The following is a 21,926-nucleotide window of genomic DNA, read 5'->3' as shown; positions in this document are numbered from 1 at the left end:
TGATATATGCAACTGTTTTGGGTTAAACTATTGTAGATAAACCATGTTTTACGTTGTCGAATTTAATTATAAGCATTGACTGTATATTTTTTTCGGTTCATTGAGGTATGAATCGAAAAGCCGATGTGCAAACTTTTGTAAGAACCCGCTACGCGGATTCATACAGTTTGCATATCGGCTTTTCGATTCATACCTCACTGAACCGAAAAAAATAAACAGTCAATCCTTAAATCAATTTCTACTGAATCCTTACATAAACAATGCAATCCAATTACAACACTGCCAAATTACACAACCAATTAGAGACCTTGCATCACCGTTATTTTAACACTATGTGAATTGAAAGCACTACTGCCTATACTCAGGTATGTGTAAATGTTCCTGTATATACTCAAACTGGCAGGTAAATAAACCTGTATATACACAAACTGGCATGTAAATACTCCTGTATATAATCAAACTGTAAGGTAAATATTCCTGCATATACTCAAACTGGCAGGTAAATAAACCTGTATATACACAAACTGTAAGGTAAATACTCCTGTATATACACAAACTGTCAGATAAATACTCCATGTCTATACTCAACCTGTCAGATAAATACTACTGTTTATACTCAACCTGTCAGGTAAATACGCCTGTACATACACAAACTGTCAGGTAAATACTCATGTATATACTCAAACTGTCAGGTAAATATTCCTGTATATACACAAACTGTAAGGTAAATACTCCTGTATATACACAAACTGTCAGATAAATACTCCTGTATATACTCAACCTGTCAGGTAAATACTACTGTCTATACTCAAACTGGCAGGTAAATACTCCTGTATATAATCAAACTGTAAGGTAAATACTCCGGTATATACACAAACTGTCAGATAAATTCTCCTGTCTATACTCAACCTGTCAGGTAAATGCTACTGTATATACTCAACCTGTCAGGTAAATACTCCTGTACATACACAAACTGTGAGGTAAATACTCCTGTATATACACAAACTGTCAGATAAATACTCCTGTCTATACTCAACCTGTCAGGTAAATACTCCTGTATATACTCAACCTGTCAGGTAAATACTACTGTCTATACTCAAACTGTCAGGCAAATACTCCTGTATATACACAAACTGTAAGGTAAATACTCCTGTATATACTCAACCTGTCAGGTAAATACTCCTGTATATACTCAATCTGTCAGGTAAATACTCCTGTACATACTCAACCTGTCAGGTAAATAGTACTGTCTATACTCAAACTGTCAGGTAAATACTCCTGTATATACTCAACCTGTCAGGTAAATACTACTGTCTATACTCAAACTGTCAGGTAAATACTCCTGTATATACTCAACCTGTCAGGTAAATACTACTGTCTATACTCAAACTGTCAGGCAAATACTCCTGTATATACTCAACCTGTCAGGTAAATACTACTGTCTATACTCAAACTGTCAGGCAAATACTCCTGTATATACACAAACTGGCAGGTAAATACTCCTGTATATACTCAACCTGTCAGGTAAATACTCCTGTATATACACAAACTGTCAGATAAATACTCCTGTCTATACTCAACCTGTCAGGTAAATACTCCTGTATATACTCAACTTGTCAGTTAAATACTCCTGTATATACTCAACCTGTGAGGTAAATACTCCTGTATATACACAAACTGTCAGGTAAATAATCCTGTACAAACACAAACTGGCAGGTAAATACTCCTGTATATACTAAACCTGTCAGGTAAAAACATGTATGTCATACTCCAGTGACATAAGTATGCAAATTAGATAACCGGAAGTGGGACTTTTTCGCCGGTTTACGTGAGTAGGTGTTTACAAACAACATGGATACCTTTAATGTTGGAGACAATGTTTTAATAGATCAAAGGGGAAGTGCTACAGTGATATACGTGTTGACAAATGGATATTACAGGTTACAGGTTGATGGTACCGAATTTGAATTTGACTGTGATGAAGGCAGATTATCAAAACTTCCCTGTGGCCAAAGTTTCATCATCGAAACGCCATCGTCGAGCACGGCGAAGCAGACGACGAACACTAAGCCGAAAGATGCCCAAGGAAGATTTGTGGCTGTTGAGGACGGCATGATCGATGGTGTGATCCCAGACAATCAAAACAAAAACACAGCCATGAAAACTTTGTACGATTTGAAACTGTTCGATAACTTTCTAAAAGTCCAAAATGAATTTCGCCAAATGCACCAAATCCCCCCAAACGAACTAGACACACTTTTCTGCAAGTTTTTCATTAGTGTTCGAAACACAAATGGGGAAAATTATGAACCAAACAGTCTCACGGGTTTTCAGAGCAGCATCGAGAGATCACTAAAACTAAGGGGGTATGGCTATTCAATCACATCATCTTTAGAATTTTCACGATCACGGGAAGTATTAAAGGGGAGAAAAATTGAAATAAAGAAAGAAGGGCGTGGCAACTTACCAAGGAGAGCCGACCCGTTTGGTGATGAAGAGATCGAGGCCCTGTGGCAGTCCGGATCCATTGGAATTAGTAATCCAATGAGCATAATATACTGTCAATGGCTCTACAACACAATCCATTTCGGTTTAAGAGGTGTCAGTGATCACTACAACATGTGTTGGGGGGACATCACATTGTATGTTGATGGAGACGATCACGAATATCTTGAACTGTCCATGAGACAAGAAAAGAATAGGTCCGGTGAGAATCCTCGTCATTGTCGCGACGTTAGGCCCAAAATGTGGGCTAATGTTGCTGATCCCTCTCGGTGCCCTGTGCAGGTGTATAAGTTGTATGCCTCCACGCGTTCACTCGACTTCTGTCCAGATGACGATCCCTTTCACATCGGCACACACACTTTAGGTATGCCTAAACCTGGCGATCAGTGGTTTATCCGCTATCGTATTGGGAAAAACAAACTTTCCTCTCTCTCATGAAAAACATGTGCGATGCCGCCAGTCTCCAAACATCGAAACGACTCACAAATCACTCTGCGCGCAAACTCCTTGTGCAAAAGTTGAATGACAATAATGTTCCGCCAAATCAAATAATGCAGATAACTGGCCATGCCGTGAACAATTACTGCCATATTAATCCTGACCAGCAGAAGCAAATATCCAACATCATTTGACGAAACACTCCATCCCACACTGTGACATCCCAGCTTGTTGATGAAACTCCCGTCATGCAGAGCGGCCCCTCGCGTTATGTCCAAAACGACAGTAGACAACAGTCAGCGGTCTCAAATAATAAATGTTTCTGGTGGTGTCAACACTATGTTTGCTGGCAACATTACTGGTGGAAACATGATAATTAATCTCGTTAAACCCCCAAGCCCGGTCCATAGGCTCGGCAAATACCGATTAACTAAGACTCGGTTGATATTTCCAATATTCCAAAACACTCGTGATGAATCCTCTATATATACTAGTACTCAACCTGTCAGGTAAATACTCCTGTATATACTCAACCTGTCAGGTAAATACTTCTGTATATACTAGTACCCACCAAAATACTCTTTCGAAATGACATAATGGACCGTTGTCCCAGTTTTGCGGGGGCGGTCCGGTAGCCTAGTGGATAAAGCGTTCGCGAACCCGGGTTCGATTAAAACCTCGCTCACTCCCAGGTTTGCTGATTTCGTTATAATATTTTCTTTGTATTTGTGTTTTTAGCATGATTAGTTTATGAGTGTGTCAATAAATTTATCCACCAGACTAAACTTGAATTTCATCATTACAGATACAGGAACTTGAGGACCGTGATGCGCTGCGTGAGAAACAAATCCAAAACTTGACGGAACAGATACAGAAAGGTTAGATTTCTATAATCTGTTGGAAATATTGAAAACTATCACGTGGTGATACCAGGTGTTTGTGAAAAGGGGAGTCAAATGTGGGAATTGGGTCGGACATCAGTTTTGTCACTGACCCGTCAAATTTGGAAATTTTCCTCCACATTGTTACCATAAAGTTTTTGAAAGGTTTACTGAGGCCTTGAACGTTATAACCTTGATCAAACAGCTTCTGAGCAAGAGTCAGATGACGGTCTTTGAAATCTTGGCAGAAAGAGCGTGGTTGATTGTACCTCAAAAATTGTAACATATACACACCAAAGGCGTCCTGTGTTTCTAATGGCGACAGAAAACGTCATTAACACTTCTAACACTGTACAGTAGACATGATACACCAGCCCTGTGTTTCTAATGGTGGCGGGAAGTGTCATTAACACTTCTAACACTGTACAGTAGACATGATACACCAGTCCTGTCTTTATAATGGTGGCGGGAAGTGTCATTAACACTTCTAACACTGTACAGTAGACATGATACACCAGCCCTGTGTTTCTAATGGTGGCGGGAAGTGTCATTAACACTTCTAACACTGTACAGTAGACATGATACACCAGTCCTGTGTTTATAATGGCGACGGGAAGTGTCATTAACACTTCTAACACTGTACAGTAGACATCATACACCAGCCCTGTGTTTCTAATTGCGGCGGGAAGTGTCATTAACACTTCTAACACTGTACAGTAGACATGATACACCAGCCCTGTGTTTCTAATGGTGGCGGGAAGTGTCATTAACACTTCTAACACTGTACAGTAGACATGATACACCAGCCCTGTGTTTCTAATGGTGGCGGGAAGCGTCATTAACACTTCTAACACTGTACAGTAGACATGATACACCAGCCCTGTGCTTCTAATGGTGGCGGGAAGTGTCATTAACACTTCTAACACTGTACAGTAGACATGATACACCAGCCCTGTGTTTCTAATGGTGGCGGGAAGTGTCATTAACACTTCTAACACTGTACAGTAGACATGATACACCAGCCCTGTGTTTCTAATGGTGGCGGGAAGTGTCATTAACACTTCTAACACTGTACAGTAGACATGATACACCAGTCCTGTGTTTATAATGGCGGCGGGAATTGTCATTAACACTTTTAACACTGTACAGTAGACATGATACACCAGCCCTGTGTTTCTAATGGTGGCGGGAAGTGTCATTAACACTTCTAACACTGTACAGTAGACATGATACACCAGTCCTGTGTTTATAATGGCGACGGGAAGTGTCATTAACACTTCTTACACTGTACAGTAGAAATCATACATCAGCCCTGTGTTTCTAATTGCGGCGGGAAGTGTCATTAACACTTCTAACACTGTACAGTAGACATGATACACCAGCCCTGTGCTTCTAATGGCGACGGGAAGTGTCATTAACACTTCTAACACTGTACAGTAGACGTGCCTCGACTAGTTTTAAATCTAATCTGTGATATGCTAGTTATCGTACTGTCCTTCGATGACAGGTTTTTATACAGTTTAAATATATGCATTATTTATGACCAACTTCTCGTCACGATATGGCTGCAATATTGCCGATGTGACGTTAAATGTTAACTCACTCACTCACTCACTGTACAGTAGACATTATACGCCAGATGTGTTTCTAATGGCGGCAGAAAACGTCATTTACACTTCTAACACTGTACAGTAGACATGATACACCAGCCCTGTGTTTCTAGTGGTTTCAGTAAGCGTCATTAACACTCCCAACACTGTACAATAGACATGATACACCAGCCCTGTGTTTCTAATGGCGACAGAAAACGTCATTAACACTTCTAACACTGTACAGTAGACATGATACACCAGTCCTGTGTTTATAATGGCGACGGGAAGTGTCATTAACACTTCTAACACTGTACAGTAGACATGATACACCAGCCCTGTGTTTCTAATGGCGGCGGGAAGTGTCATTAACACTTCTAACACTGTACAATAGACATCATACACCAGCCCTGTGTTTCTAATTGCGGCGGGAAGTGTCATTAACACTTCTAACACTGTACAGTAGACATTATACGCCAGTCCTGTGTTTCTAATGGCGGCAGAAAACGTCATTTACACTTCTAACACTGTACAGTAGACATGATACACCAGCCCTGTGTTTCTAGTGGTGTCAGTAAGCGTCATTAACACTCCCAACACTGTACAGTAGACATGATACACCAGCCCTGTGTTTTAGTGGTGTTAGAAAGTGTCATTAACACTTCTAACACTGTACAGTAGACAGGATACACCAGCCCTGTGTTTTTAGTAGTGTTGGAAAGTGTTATTAACACTTCTAACACTGTACAGTAGACATGATACACCAGCCCTGTGTTTTTAGTGGTTTTGGAAAGTGTCATTAACACTTCTAACACTGTACAGAAGACATGATACACCAGTCCTGTGTTTCTAATGGCGACGGGAAGTGTCATTAACACTTCTAACACTGTACAGTAGACATGATACACCAGCCCTGTGTTTCTAGTGGTGTCAGTAAGCGTCATTAACACTCCCAACACTGTACAGTAGACATGATGCACCAGCCCTGTGTTTTTAGTGGTGTTGGAAAGTGTCATTAACACTTCTAACACTGTACAGTAGACATCATACACCAGCCCTGTGTTTTTAGTGGTGTTGGAAAGTGTCATTAACACTTCTAACACTGTACAGTAGACATGATACACCAGCCCTGTGTTTCTAGTAGCCACAGAAAGCGTCATCAACACTTCTTACACTGTACAGTAGACATGATACACCAGCACTGTGTTTTTATTGGCCACAGAAAGCGTCATCAACACTTCTAACATTGTACAGTAGACATGATACACCAGCCCTGTGTTTCTAGTGTAGTCAGGAAGTGTCATTAACACTTCTAACACTGTACAGTAGACATGATACACCAACCCTGTGTTTCTAGTGGCCACAGAAAGCGTCATCAACACTTCTAACACTGGACAGTAGACATGATACACCAGCACTGTGTTTCTAGTGTAGTCAGGAAGTGTCATTAACACTTCTAACACTGTACAGTAGACATGATACACCAGCCCTGTGTTTCTAGTGGTGTCAGTAAGCGTCATTAACACTCCCAACACTGTACAGTAGACATGATGCACCAGCCCTGTGTTTTTAGTGGTGTTGGAAAGTGTCATTAACACTTCTAACACTGTACAGTAGACATCATACACCAGCCCTGTGTTTTAGTGGTGTTGGAAAGTGTCATTAACACTTCTAACACTGTACAGTAGACATGATACACCAGCCCTGTGTTTCTAGTAGCCACAGAAAGCGTCATCAACACTTCTTACACTGTACAGTAGACATGATACACCAGCACTGTGTTTTTATTGGCCACAGAAAGCGTCATCAACACTTCTAACATTGTACAGTAGACATGATACACCAGCCCTGTGTTTCTAGTGTAGTCAGGAAGTGTCATTAACACTTCTAACACTGTACAGTAGACATGATACACCAACCCTGTGTTTCTAGTGGCCACAGAAAGCGTCATCAACACTTCTAACACTGGACAGTAGACATGATACACCAGCACTGTGTTTCTAGTGTAGTCAGGAAGTGTCATTAACACTTCTAACACTGTACAGTAGACATGATACACCAACCCTGTGTTTCTAGTGGCCACAGAAAGCGTCATCAAGACTTCTAACACTGTACAGTAGACATGATACACCAGCCCTGTGTTTCTAGTGGCCACAGAGAGCGACATCAACACTTCTAACACTGTACAGTAGACATGATACACCAGCCCTGTGTTTCTAGTGGCCACAAAAAGCGTCATCAACAGTTCTAACACTGTACAGTAGACATGAAACACCTGCCCTGTGTTTCTAGTGGCCACAGAAAGCGTCATCAACACTTCTAACACTGTACAGTAGACATGATACACCAACCCTGTGTTTCTAGTGGCCACTGAAAGCGTCATCAACACTTCTTACACTGTACAGTAGACATGATACACCAGCCCTGTGTTTCTAATGGCGGCGGGAAGCGTCATTAACACTTCTAACACTGTACAGAAGACATGATACACCAGTCCTGTGTTTCTAATGGCGGCGGGAAGTGTCATTAACACTTCTAACACTGTACAGTAGACATGATACACCAGCCCTGTGTTTCTAGTGGCGGCGGGAAGCGTCATTAACACTTCTAACACTGTACAGTAGACATGATACACCAGCCCTGTGTTTCTAATTGAGGCGGGAAGTGTCATTAACACTTCTAACACTGTACAGTAGACATGATACACCAGCCCTGTGTTTCTAGTAGCCACAGAAAGCGTCATCAACACTTCTTACACTGTACAGTAGACATGATACACCAGCACTGTGTTTTTATTGGCCACAGAAAGCGTCATCAACACTTCTAACATTGTACAGTAGACATGATACACCAGCCCTGTGTTTCTAGTGTAGTCAGGAAGTGTCATTAACACTTCTAACACTGTACAGTAGACATGATACACCAGCCCTGTGTTTCTAATGGCGGCGGGAAGCGTCATTAACACTTCTAACACTGTACAGTAGACATGATACACCAGCCCTGTGTTTCTAATGGCGGCGGGAAGCGTCATTAACACTTCTTACACTGTACAGTAGACATGATACACCAGTCCTGTGTTTCTAATGGCGGCGGGAAGTGTCATTAACACTTCTAACACTGTACAGTAGACATGATACACCAGCCCTGTGTTTCTAATGGCGGCGGGAAGCGTCATTAACACTTCTAACACTGTACAGTAGACATGATACACCAGCCCTGTGTTTCTAATGGCGACGGGAAGTGTCATTAACACTTCTAACACTGTACAGTAGACGTGCCTCGACTAGTTTTAAATCTAATCTGTGATATGCTAGTTATCGTACTGTCCTTCGATGACAGGTTTTTATACAGTTTAAATATATGCATTATTTATGACCAACTTCTCGTCACGATATGGCTGCAATATTGCCGATGTGACGTTAAATGTTAACTCACTCACTCACTCACTGTACAGTAGACATTATACGCCAGATGTGTTTCTAATGGCGGCAGAAAACGTCATTTACACTTCTAACACTGTACAGTAGACATGATACACCAGCCCTGTGTTTCTAGTGGTTTCAGTAAGCGTCATTAACACTCCCAACACTGTACAATAGACATGATACACCAGCCCTGTGTTTCTAATGGCGACAGAAAACGTCATTAACACTTCTAACACTGTACAGTAGACATGATACACCAGTCCTGTGTTTATAATGGCGACGGGAAGTGTCATTAACACTTCTAACACTGTACAGTAGACATGATACACCAGCCCTGTGTTTCTAATGGCGGCGGGAAGTGTCATTAACACTTCTAACACTGTACAATAGACATCATACACCAGCCCTGTGTTTCTAATTGCGGCGGGAAGTGTCATTAACACTTCTAACACTGTACAGTAGACATTATACGCCAGTCCTGTGTTTCTAATGGCGGCAGAAAACGTCATTTACACTTCTAACACTGTACAGTAGACATGATACACCAGCCCTGTGTTTCTAGTGGTGTCAGTAAGCGTCATTAACACTCCCAACACTGTACAGTAGACATGATACACCAGCCCTGTGTTTTAGTGGTGTTAGAAAGTGTCATTAACACTTCTAACACTGTACAGTAGACAGGATACACCAGCCCTGTGTTTTTAGTAGTGTTGGAAAGTGTTATTAACACTTCTAACACTGTACAGTAGACATGATACACCAGCCCTGTGTTTTTAGTGGTTTTGGAAAGTGTCATTAACACTTCTAACACTGTACAGAAGACATGATACACCAGTCCTGTGTTTCTAATGGCGACGGGAAGTGTCATTAACACTTCTAACACTGTACAGTAGACATGATACACCAGCCCTGTGTTTCTAGTGGTGTCAGTAAGCGTCATTAACACTCCCAACACTGTACAGTAGACATGATGCACCAGCCCTGTGTTTTTAGTGGTGTTGGAAAGTGTCATTAACACTTCTAACACTGTACAGTAGACATCATACACCAGCCCTGTGTTTTTAGTGGTGTTGGAAAGTGTCATTAACACTTCTAACACTGTACAGTAGACATGATACACCAGCCCTGTGTTTCTAGTAGCCACAGAAAGCGTCATCAACACTTCTTACACTGTACAGTAGACATGATACACCAGCACTGTGTTTTTATTGGCCACAGAAAGCGTCATCAACACTTCTAACATTGTACAGTAGACATGATACACCAGCCCTGTGTTTCTAGTGTAGTCAGGAAGTGTCATTAACACTTCTAACACTGTACAGTAGACATGATACACCAACCCTGTGTTTCTAGTGGCCACAGAAAGCGTCATCAACACTTCTAACACTGGACAGTAGACATGATACACCAGCACTGTGTTTCTAGTGTAGTCAGGAAGTGTCATTAACACTTCTAACACTGTACAGTAGACATGATACACCAGCCCTGTGTTTCTAGTGGTGTCAGTAAGCGTCATTAACACTCCCAACACTGTACAGTAGACATGATGCACCAGCCCTGTGTTTTTAGTGGTGTTGGAAAGTGTCATTAACACTTCTAACACTGTACAGTAGACATGATACACCAGCCCTGTGTTTTAGTGGTGTTGGAAAGTGTCATTAACACTTCTAACACTGTACAGTAGACATGATACACCAGCCCTGTGTTTCTAGTAGCCACAGAAAGCGTCATCAACACTTCTTACACTGTACAGTAGACATGATACACCAGCACTGTGTTTTTATTGGCCACAGAAAGCGTCATCAACACTTCTAACATTGTACAGTAGACATGATACACCAGCCCTGTGTTTCTAGTGTAGTCAGGAAGTGTCATTAACACTTCTAACACTGTACAGTAGACATGATACACCAACCCTGTGTTTCTAGTGGCCACAGAAAGCGTCATCAACACTTCTAACACTGGACAGTAGACATGATACACCAGCACTGTGTTTCTAGTGTAGTCAGGAAGTGTCATTAACACTTCTAACACTGTACAGTAGACATGATACACCAGCCCTGTGTTTCTAGTGGTGTCAGTAAGCGTCATTAACACTCCCAACACTGTACAGTAGACATGATGCACCAGCCCTGTGTTTTTAGTGGTGTTGGAAAGTGTCATTAACACTTCTAACACTGTACAGTAGACATCATACACCAGCCCTGTGTTTTAGTGGTGTTGGAAAGTGTCATTAACACTTCTAACACTGTACAGTAGACATGATACACCAGCCCTGTGTTTCTAGTAGCCACAGAAAGCGTCATCAACACTTCTAACATTGTACAGTAGACATGATACACCAGCCCTGTGTTTCTAGTGTAGTCAGGAAGTGTCATTAACACTTCTAACACTGTACAGTAGACATGATACACCAACCCTGTGTTTCTAGTGGCCACAGAAAGCGTCATCAACACTTCTAACACTGGACAGTAGACATGATACACCAGCACTGTGTTTCTAGTGTAGTCAGGAAGTGTCATTAACACTTCTAACACTGTACAGTAGACATGATACACCAACCCTGTGTTTCTAGTGGCCACAGAAAGCGTCATCAAGACTTCTAACACTGTACAGTAGACATGATACACCAGCCCTGTGTTTCTAGTGGCCACAGAGAGCGACATCAACACTTCTAACACTGTACAGTAGACATGATACACCAGCCCTGTGTTTCTAGTGGCCACAAAAAGCGTCATCAACAGTTCTAACACTGTACAGTAGACATGAAACACCTGCCCTGTGTTTCTAGTGGCCACAGAAAGCGTCATCAACACTTCTAACACTGTACAGTAGACATGATACACCAACCCTGTGTTTCTAGTGGCCACTGAAAGCGTCATCAACACTTCTTACACTGTACAGTAGACATGATACACCAGCCCTGTGTTTCTAATGGCGGCGGGAAGCGTCATTAACACTTCTAACACTGTACAGAAGACATGATACACCAGTCCTGTGTTTCTAATGGCGGCGGGAAGTGTCATTAACACTTCTAACACTGTACAGTAGACATGATACACCAGCCCTGTGTTTCTAGTGGCGGCGGGAAGCGTCATTAACACTTCTAACACTGTACAGTAGACATGATACACCAGCCCTGTGTTTCTAATTGAGGCGGGAAGTGTCATTAACACTTCTAACACTGTACAGTAGACATGATACACCAGCCCTGTGTTTCTAGTAGCCACAGAAAGCGTCATCAACACTTCTTACACTGTACAGTAGACATGATACACCAGCACTGTGTTTTTATTGGCCACAGAAAGCGTCATCAACACTTCTAACATTGTACAGTAGACATGATACACCAGCCCTGTGTTTCTAGTGTAGTCAGGAAGTGTCATTAACACTTCTAACACTGTACAGTAGACATGATACACCAGCCCTGTGTTTCTAATGGCGGCGGGAAGCGTCATTAACACTTCTAACACTGTACAGTAGACATGATACACCAGCCCTGTGTTTCTAATGGCGGCGGGAAGCGTCATTAACACTTCTTACACTGTACAGTAGACATGATACACCAGTCCTGTGTTTCTAATGGCGGCGGGAAGTGTCATTAACACTTCTAACACTGTACAGTAGACATGATACACCAGCCCTGTGTTTCTAATGGCGGCGGGAAGCGTCATTAACACTTCTAACACTGTACAGTAGACATGATACACCAGCCCTGTGTTTCTAATGGCGGCGGGAAGTGTCATTAACACTTGTAACACTGTACAGTAGACATGATACACCAGCACTGTGTTTCTAATGGCGGCGGGAAGTGTCATTAACACTTCTAACACTGTACAGTAGACATGATACACCAGCCCTGTGTTTCTAATGGCGGCGGGAAGTGTCATTAACACTTCTAACACTGTACAGTAGACATGATACACCAGCCCTGTGTTTCTAATGGTGGCGGGAAGTGTCATTAACACTTCTAACACTGTACAGTAGACATGATACACCAGCCCTGTGTTTCTAATGGCGGCGGGAAGTGTCATTAACACTTCTAACACTGTACAGTAGACATGATACACCAGCCCTGTGTTTCTAATGGTGGCGGGAAGTGTCATTAACACTTCTAACACTGTACAGTAGACATGATACACCAGCCCTGTGTTTCTAATGGCAGCGAGAAGCGTCATTAACACTTCTAACACTGTACAGTAGACATGATACACCAGTCCTGTGTTTCTAATGGCAGCGAGAAGCGTCATTAACACTTCTAACACTGTACAGTAGACATGATACACCAGCACTGTGCTTCATTAACCCCTCGTGGTTGAAGTCATGTATGAACAACCTTTAAGGAGAGAACTTTTCTATCAGTCCCTTGTCATATGCTTCACAAGTACCCCGCTAAGAAATATCAGAGATTAAGTTGGACACATACCGGCACATATTATTCGCGAAATAAAATACGTCTCTACATCTTTTGTTAAGTTCTAGAAGTGATGTTAAGTTACATTAATTACTCAAATCTCCTCACTGAATCTTATCGCTGACAACTATACATACATCTAGTATCAATCATCTTGAGCATCTCGCTCTTCACCCACTCGATTTGCGTGCGCATCACGTCATGACACGTTCAACGCCCAGTGATAGAGCAAAACGAATATTGCGGGTTACCTAATAATTTACAGGAATGTCATTGACTTCGTGCATGTGAGGCGGAAAGACTGGCAGTTAAGGCTAGGGGCACTCAGAGGTTGACAAACTCCTCTCCTCGTTACATGGCTTATACGCGGCCTTAGATTGAATTCTCTCAATCAGTGACTCACTATTAACTGAAATTGTTTACATCTTTCGCATAACTGACTTGCCATGCACATGCTTTACATATCGTTAATAAACTATACTGTATGTCCGCCTGTAACAATGGCACACGACGTACCAAACCGAATCGTTTTGCTTCATTTTTCATTCATTCACAATCTGTCCTTTTCGTGAAGGCGCGCCCTATTAAAGGATTAAGGCATGTCCTATTACTATTAACTCAAACTATTTCCAAGGGAAAATTTATACATGCATGTCAAAATGTTTCTACAGGACGATGATCTCACTGTCTCACGCTCATTATTGCGGTAAACTTTCTTACAAATGTCTTGCATTCGGGGTTGAACAGCTTACAAAAGTCGAAAAATTACCAAATGTGACATGTTATTGGCAATTGTTTAAAGAAATAGAAATGCATGTACTTTCTACTCAATTACCCTAAAGGCATTATTTCAATTACCCACACATCCCATAGATTTTTCAGAAAACTATTACATATAGTTGAAAAAACAAACTGTTCAAGGGAGAAAATGTTATTGCAGTAAGAGCATATGCCACCATTCAGTGCGGGCGCTACCCGTAGGTCAGGACATGCTCATCCTTTTCACGAACACCTGGTGTCATCACTGATTTTCAGTGGTCATTCACATAATCTTTACCGCTATTTGCCCTCTATCCAAAATGGAATCTGTTTCGGCGGATAATCTAGATTTGTTATTCTCTTGCATTGAGGAGGCGCTCGGGTAGCCTAGTGGTTAAACCGTTCGCTCGTCACACCGACGACCCGGGTTCGATTCCCGACATGGTTACAATGTGTGAAGCCCATTTCTGGTGCCCCCCGCCGTGATATTGCTGGAATATTGCTAAAAGCGGCGTAAAACCATACTCACTCACTCACTCATTGACAATTTATATATTTGCAGTCACGAGTCTAGTTTCATCACTTGGCCTAGTTGGCCTTACCTCGATCGGCTCGATCGTTCGTTCGTGTAAATGTGAAAAAACACAAAGTAAAAGCATGATCTATAGTATACATTGAGAGGTGGTTCCTTGAAATGGCAGTTGTCCCGTGGAGACTTATGATATAGACACAATACTTTTGTTTTCGGGCTAAATACATTAGTCCCAGTTGTATGGAATGTTGTCTGCCATTTTTATTTGGCGTTAATTTGGTTACCATTAATATAGACATTTTTTTCTGAACGGTGACATTTATCACCAAATACATTCAGCTTTAAAAGCGCCCGAAGAGTACGAATAATTAATATAACTCTATAGCATACAGACATCGGGGTTGATGTCAGTAGTTTTTATATTTGTAGGGAAGTTGTCGAATGAAACACGTTCCACGCATGCACAGTTCTTTCTTTCGGTCGAAGCCGAACGCTGTCTGCAGATCCGTATTTTCTTACACAGACAGCACAGAGGGGTCAGTGGCGGTGGAACCCCCCTTGTCGAAACATTAAAGTAGAAAATTATTTTGAAGCATAAATGAAAATATTATCATTTGATTATTTATACGTCCTTAGTGTGATAAAGGTGCCTGACATATCTGTGACAGGTATCTTTGTATGACACGCGGAGTGAGTGAGTGAGTGAGTGAGTATGCTTTTAGCATTATTCCAGCAATATCACAGCGGGACACGCGAAGTAACAAGAATCTGTGACAAGTCATAGACGGAAATTGATCAGCAAAAATCCTTCCGCCGCACATGTGTTGGGTGAGTTGGTTTAAACGCCGCTTTAAACATTATTCCAGTTATATCACGACGTGTCAGCTTAATGGGGAGCTAAGCCCGAAGTGATGCAGGTCTCAGACATCTACCACTTCGGTGAAACCCACGAGCACGGGTATGGTGCTGACAAACCTAGAAACATAATCGGGACGAACCGGGATTCGAACCCACAATCGCGCCCTATAGAAGACCGGGCCACCTGTGTAAACCGACAGACCACTTTACATCAGGCTCATCATTTTCAACATCGATGTCTCCGAATCATCGCCTCCATCGTCTTACACATCATTGGTACCCACGAGTTCTTCAACCCACAATCCCCTAACCGCATTCACATAGTCATTCCAATTATTTAAATAAATGTGAATTCAGATTTAGGATAAGGATTTGGAGAGCAAACTTTCCACTGTTCTGAGTCCCGTTTCAAATCAATTGTTTGCCTCATAACTCGGAAGATAATGTTTGCAGAACCGCACTGTCGATAGGTTTCTAATGCCCTATAGAAATATAGATTCTGATCATGGATACAGGAGTTATAGTTGTTATATGACAGACGCCGAAATAACCACACATGATGAAACATTTTCACCTTTCTGTGTGAGTTTCATTTTGAAATAACTCGTCTTCCTGATTGAATTGTCAGAACCGCATTGTCAAGGATTTTTTTAACGCCCTGTTTATATAGATAAATATTCTGATAATTGGTATATAGCAGGTATAGTGACCGTTCCGTCGCGCATATACAAAGCAGAATATTTTCCTCCCACATCAAGCTGACACACCGTGGGGTAACCGAAATACTGTTAAAAGCGGCGCGAAATAATAGTCATTCAGGGTATCCTTTTTAACGATCCTTTATCGATAAATTACTAGTATATCAGATAACTCTTTAACCCACAGATCTAGTTCCTACTTAACGGACTAAAGTATGTGTTATTGCTGTGACTGAGTTAAATACCTGGGCGCATTCATCTACAATCAAATTTCATGATCAGTAACATTTTTGAAAATAACCAATACGAAATGCAACAGCGAAAAGGCAACACTTCATCACTATGTCAGCGGCCGACATGTTTTACAAATACAACATTCAAAATGGTGGCTACCGTCGCGATAGCTTCGATGCTATGTTTGCTTGTGATAAGGTTGAGGAACTGGTCAGTAGCTCTTGGTAATTTTCCGATCAAAACACAAACATGAGTTCATGGTCTGATGGTTCTTAACAAACCAGAATGATGTCTCATGCAGGGCGAGGGCCAGGCAAGTCGGGCTCGACCAGTTTAAAAATATGTTCCCATGGTAAAGTGAGAAGAGTAGGCTTGCAGTCAATAGATCGAGTCGTTACAGTCAATAGATCGAGTCGTTACAGTCAATAGATCGAGTCGTTACAGTCAATAGATCGAGTCGTTACAGTCAATCGAGTCGTTACAGTCAATAGATCGAGTCGTTACAGTCAATAGATCGAGTCGTTACAGTGATTGATGTCATGAGCATCGATCCATGCTGAAGACATAGCCTACTTAATTTCTTAGGGCACCAACGCCCGAATCGAACAATTTTGTGACTGTTGTCGCATGGTTTGTTTGGTTTGTTTGTTGTTTAACGCCGCACTCAGCAATATTCCAGCTAAATGACGGCAGTCTGTAAATAATCGAGTCTGGACCAGACAATCCAGTGATTAATATCATGAACATCGATCCACGCAATTGGGATCGATGACATGCATCAACCAAGTAACCGAGCCTGACCATCCGACCTCGCTTCTTACGACAAACATAGTCGCCTCTTACGCCAAGCATGGGTTGCTCGAGACCTTATTCTACTCCGGATCTTCACGCGGAAACAATGCTTTGTCGCAGGATAAAGTATTGTCGGTGCCTTTGATCTTTTAGGGAAGCATCTTAGAATAAAAATAAAGACATATTTTACGGACGGTGATGAGGTAGATTTCTTTAACCAATGAAGTAGGCTTATTTTTTTACCTCAACATGCAATCTGAGACGAAATAAGGTGAGACTGTAGTAAGACTTCTAGTATCACTCCACACTGTATTATCTTAGAGTGATCGGCACAAGCAGCCGAGCGCCAAACTATGCCATGCTCTTAACCAGACACGTCACACTGACGTCATAGCTCGCCCCTTCGCCAGTCAAGGCGTTTCTTGCGTTTCTTGACTGGCAGTGGGACGTGTCACTCGTGTTAGGACGTAAACAGTGGGTAAGTTTTCCGCTTGTACTTCAGAGTTTTGTTAGGAAATTAAATGAAACAAACATTGTAAATATTTTAAGATTGATGTACAACAGAATACATTTTGAAGGAATCAGGTGCTTGCTTCACACAATGTTTACACCCAGACGTTTGTTTAGCCTGTCACCGGGGATAACAAACGTCTGGATGTAAACATTCATACTTCGTTTCAACTGAAAAGCTTGTTCTATTTTAATCAGTCTATTACATAATATATGCTTGTAAGTTTCATCTCTGAACTAATAACAATTATTTACAACTGGGACTGAAGACTATATCAGATGATCCTAAATCTGTTCAGTCAAGTGTCGGATGTGTTTTTGCGCTCATATTTTTAAAACGTTGTTCTGCATCACAGAACGGCCAAATGTGTCAGCCATATTATTTTTACACTCAAGGCCTGCAGCTTTGTTCTTCGAATCCGGAAAATATTATCATTAACAAATGTATTTTTGCATTGCTTTTGAAGAATTGCAAGGAAATGTAGAATATATAAGAGAAAATGTGCATGATTCTCATTATGTTATGGCTAAGTTAGAACGGACGTTAAATGCGAAAACAATTTGGCGCATGTCACACGGGCAATCGGCATTTCAATCACTTTCTTATCACTTTATAGAGCCACATGTTTATTCCCTTCTTTACACAACCAAACACCGTATCAAACATCTTGTAGTGCCGGCTACAGTTTCTGCCTCAGATAGTAACCTGATCTGTGATGGATGTACTGCCGCCATCGCTCGGAATGCTGAATTATGACAGTGTTGCAAATAGTTTTCCTGACACTGAATTACCACTGTGTTGCACACGCGCGTAGTCAAGTAGACCTGTTGCTCTTTTACATTGATTGTATATCATCAAGAAAATGTCCTCACTGAAATATTAATCTGTAGCATGTCGTATATCGACGTTTGTAATACTGTGTAGCCCGAGACACCAAGCGACGTAAAGTGCACCAGTTTCAGAGTCTAGTTAAGAGAGTGTTTGTATTGGGGAGGGTGGGGACTAAAACATCAAGCAAAGTCACTTGGAACAACAAATAATTTACGATAGGTCGCAGCACTCTACATTTAGTAGCCTGTTATCATCAATTGGCAAAGGCAATATGGACCCAGAGAAACCATCAAGACAGTTGTCGATGTAACAATTGTGTTAAATGCCCATTGTCCACAGACGTTGAAATGCACGAGAAATATATTTTCCTCCAGAATTACACTGGTGGGCGTCATATCCTGGTCAAAATATATATAACGATGTGCATTGATTCTCACTCGCAACAAATACCTGAGTATAATTTAAATATACAGTAGTAATAACATAGCAGGCAATGAAAATTAGAAAACAATGTTCAGTATTTGACCTGTATGAGCGAAGTAGGTTTGCTATTCACAGTGTTGATACTCAATTGCAGATATTATGCAACAACGCACCAACTTGCGGGGACCATTTCATTGTCATAACGATTCCACCCACACTAACGAAGTCAGACTAAAATACTAATCATTCCATAATTGGGAATTAAGGGTAGGTAGCTGATGTAATACCATGTTGTAAAGTTCGAAATTAATAATTGCACATATTCTGTGTATTCTGTGTACAGCAATATAAACTAACATGTTTAGTCCTTAGTCCTCATAATGGTAACATATAAAACCCTAAAGAATGACATATGTCTACTAGCCTAGTCGTTATGATATCTGAACTAGGGGGCCTGTTGGGATGTTTGGCAGGGAATATAGGACGAGTGCCAATTTCTATCGCTGATGTAGTAATGTTCATTTTTGTTGTATGTTGTATGATTATATTATTATGACAACAAAATAACAATCTATTCAGTTCCTGCAACTTCAACCATGAGAAGAGATATATCTCAGAAGTGATAAAAGCAATCTAAATCTAATAAATATAAGTGATTTCCAAAATTTGTCAGTCACCATGCTATGATATATGAATAAGCCTCTACTGCAACAAATGTATTAAAGGTTAAGTTCATCAGAGAATAAATTTGAAAGTCACACATTTGTTGAAAGGCAAAAGCTTCTCTGAGGCCAGTAGTTATAATGTTTACCTGCAATATATAGTTTTCTGAACAGCATATATGGGGGTTTTGGGTGGTGGGTAGCCTAGTGGTTAAAGCATTCGCCCTTCGCGCGGAAAAACTGGGGTCGATTCCCCCACATGGGTACAATGTGCATAGCCCATGTCTAGTGTTCCCCGCCCAGATATTGCTGGAATATTGCTAAGAACCTGTAAAACCCAACTGAACAGCATATTTTGTGTTTCAGCCTCGAGCGACCCGAGTCACGGAGAAAGGGCTGAACAGATGACGACAGTGACGACCCATGGTAGGTGGGAGAACCCAGCAGGTGGTAGATACTGTCACTGTCCAACTTTGTACGAGATGAGGTCACATCAACATGTAACAAATATAAGCCTGAAAGTTCACTCCAAAAACCTTCATATGAACAGTCTCTACAATAACAAATTGATAAATGTAGTCTCTTATTATTCTAATAATTTGAAACAAGTCAATTGTATTGCCAGTACCACCATAAAGCTCAATCCAACAAGCCTGTACAGACGCGCGGCTCAGATGAACAGCAATCTCAATTTTTGTGTTGTATATTTATGATAGGCGTTTGAGTGATTTATTAGTCGCTAGACTACCTTATAATAATACCTCTTCTAAGATGAATGGTTTTGAAATTGTATTCATCAGTCAAAATTTTAAAAACCTAAACTTTGTAGAATATCTTGTATGTATAATGCTTATGTGGTTTGTATTGTTTTCTGAACAGCATGTTCTGTGTTTCAGCCTCGAGTGACCCGAGCCAGACCGCGAGGACAGCAGTGACGACCACAAAAAAGCCTGCTACACAGGGTAGGTGGGAGAACCCAGCAGGCAGAAAGCCCACACTTTAATCCCTCCAACAATTAACAAGCTGGGGTATAGACAGACCCGTGGGGTTCTGACTTGCGTCTTGCATGTCATCGTATCCCAGTTGTGTCGATCGGTGCTCATGTTGTCAACCACTGGACTGTCTGTCTGTACCAGACTCCGCCATCTTATTGCTGGACTCCTGCCGAGTGCGGCGTAAAACAACAAACAAACAGACTGACATACCCCAATGTCATGTCTTATAAGATCTATGTAATATTTCCAAACAGCAACTGTACTGACAGTATCATCTCATAAAGCTCAGTCCATGAAACGTTGACACTCGCCAGCCACACACAGAATAATGTTACAACAACTGGATGTAACAGAAAGATTCTAAACATTGACCACATAATCCTTGATTACATGAACCAGCTGTCGTCCTTCCCCTTGATCCTTGTGTTGTCAGCCATGTTGGAAGTGGTTGATGACGTACCGTGTCACGTGTCACCACGTTGAGGTGTGAACCATGTAGATGTATGACGAAGATGTCTGGAAGTGTACAGAGTTTACTTTGTGTTACAGCGACTCCATCACCAGCACACTGCGGGGACCTCAGTGGCGCCAGCAGGAGGGGGAACCTGGAGGAGGTGAAGCGGCTCCTGTCTCGGGGCGTGGACGTCAACTGTAGGTGGAGGGGGAGCAGGACACCGGTGATGTGGGCAGCCTACGATGGACACAGAGACGTGGTGGAGCTCCTGGTGGGTGAAGGGGCCGATGTGTCACTGGTGGACGTGGTCGGTAACAACATCCTTCACCTCGCCTGTATTGGAGGAGACATGGAGACGGTGAAGTTTCTGCTGTCTCTGCACGTGGTGGACATCGACGCCAGGGACAAAAGGGGGCAGACGGCGGCGGACCTGGCGAGACTCATGGGACATACGCGAGTGGCGGATCTCCTCGTGTCCCGCGGCGCTCAGTGACGTCAGTGTCGTGTTTGTGTAGACGGTGGGGGAGACCTGACAGTGACGTGGTGTGCCGTTCACGTCGTCGTGTGTACATCTGTCTTTATTTACGTGAAACTGTTTGTTGTTTTGAGAGATGAATAAAACTTGTAAAAACTTTGTCAGACATTTTGTCAGTTGTTGTGTTTGGAACTTCGCATGATCAGGTAAGAAAATTGTTAACTGAGTGTAAATAGAGATGATGTGTCATTGGTATGTAAGCACCGCACCTCGTGATATGTTCATGCATGTCGTCATATGTTTCTGTGTTAGTTTTACGCCATAAGTTTGTAATTAATCGTGAAAAACACAAAAAAAAAAACCTGTTTGTTTACATCTCGCTGCACTCGGTGACGTCAGACCGAGGCGAGGTTCGCCCAGCTGACGTGGCGCCAAATGTACAATGACAGT

The 21,926-nt window shown here is 41.8% G+C and overlaps 1 protein-coding gene across 1 annotated transcript in view; it reads left to right on the top strand.

Moving 5' to 3' along the window:
• The window catches only part of LOC139477204 (putative ankyrin-containing lipoprotein Lxx09580), a 33,751-nt gene extending 12,142 nt beyond the window's left edge, over positions 1-21,609 (top strand). Inside the window, exons 2-5 of the mRNA XM_071259763.1 lie at positions 3,749-3,821; positions 19,919-19,978; positions 20,449-20,514; positions 21,097-21,609. Of these exons, the coding sequence (XP_071115864.1) occupies positions 3,749-3,821; positions 19,919-19,978; positions 20,449-20,514; positions 21,097-21,494 (597 nt within the window). The 3' untranslated portion in view covers positions 21,495-21,609. The remainder of the gene's footprint in view (positions 1-3,748; positions 3,822-19,918; positions 19,979-20,448; positions 20,515-21,096) is intronic.
• Positions 21,610-21,926: the final 317 nt, after the last annotated feature.

Source organism: Haliotis cracherodii, unplaced genomic scaffold (genome assembly GCF_022045235.1).
Source record: "Haliotis cracherodii isolate W230 unplaced genomic scaffold, xgHalCrac1.p SCAF_32, whole genome shotgun sequence".
Classification (NCBI taxonomy): Eukaryota; Metazoa; Mollusca; class Gastropoda; order Lepetellida; family Haliotidae; genus Haliotis; species Haliotis cracherodii.
This window is presented reverse-complemented; position numbering and strand designations above follow the sequence as displayed.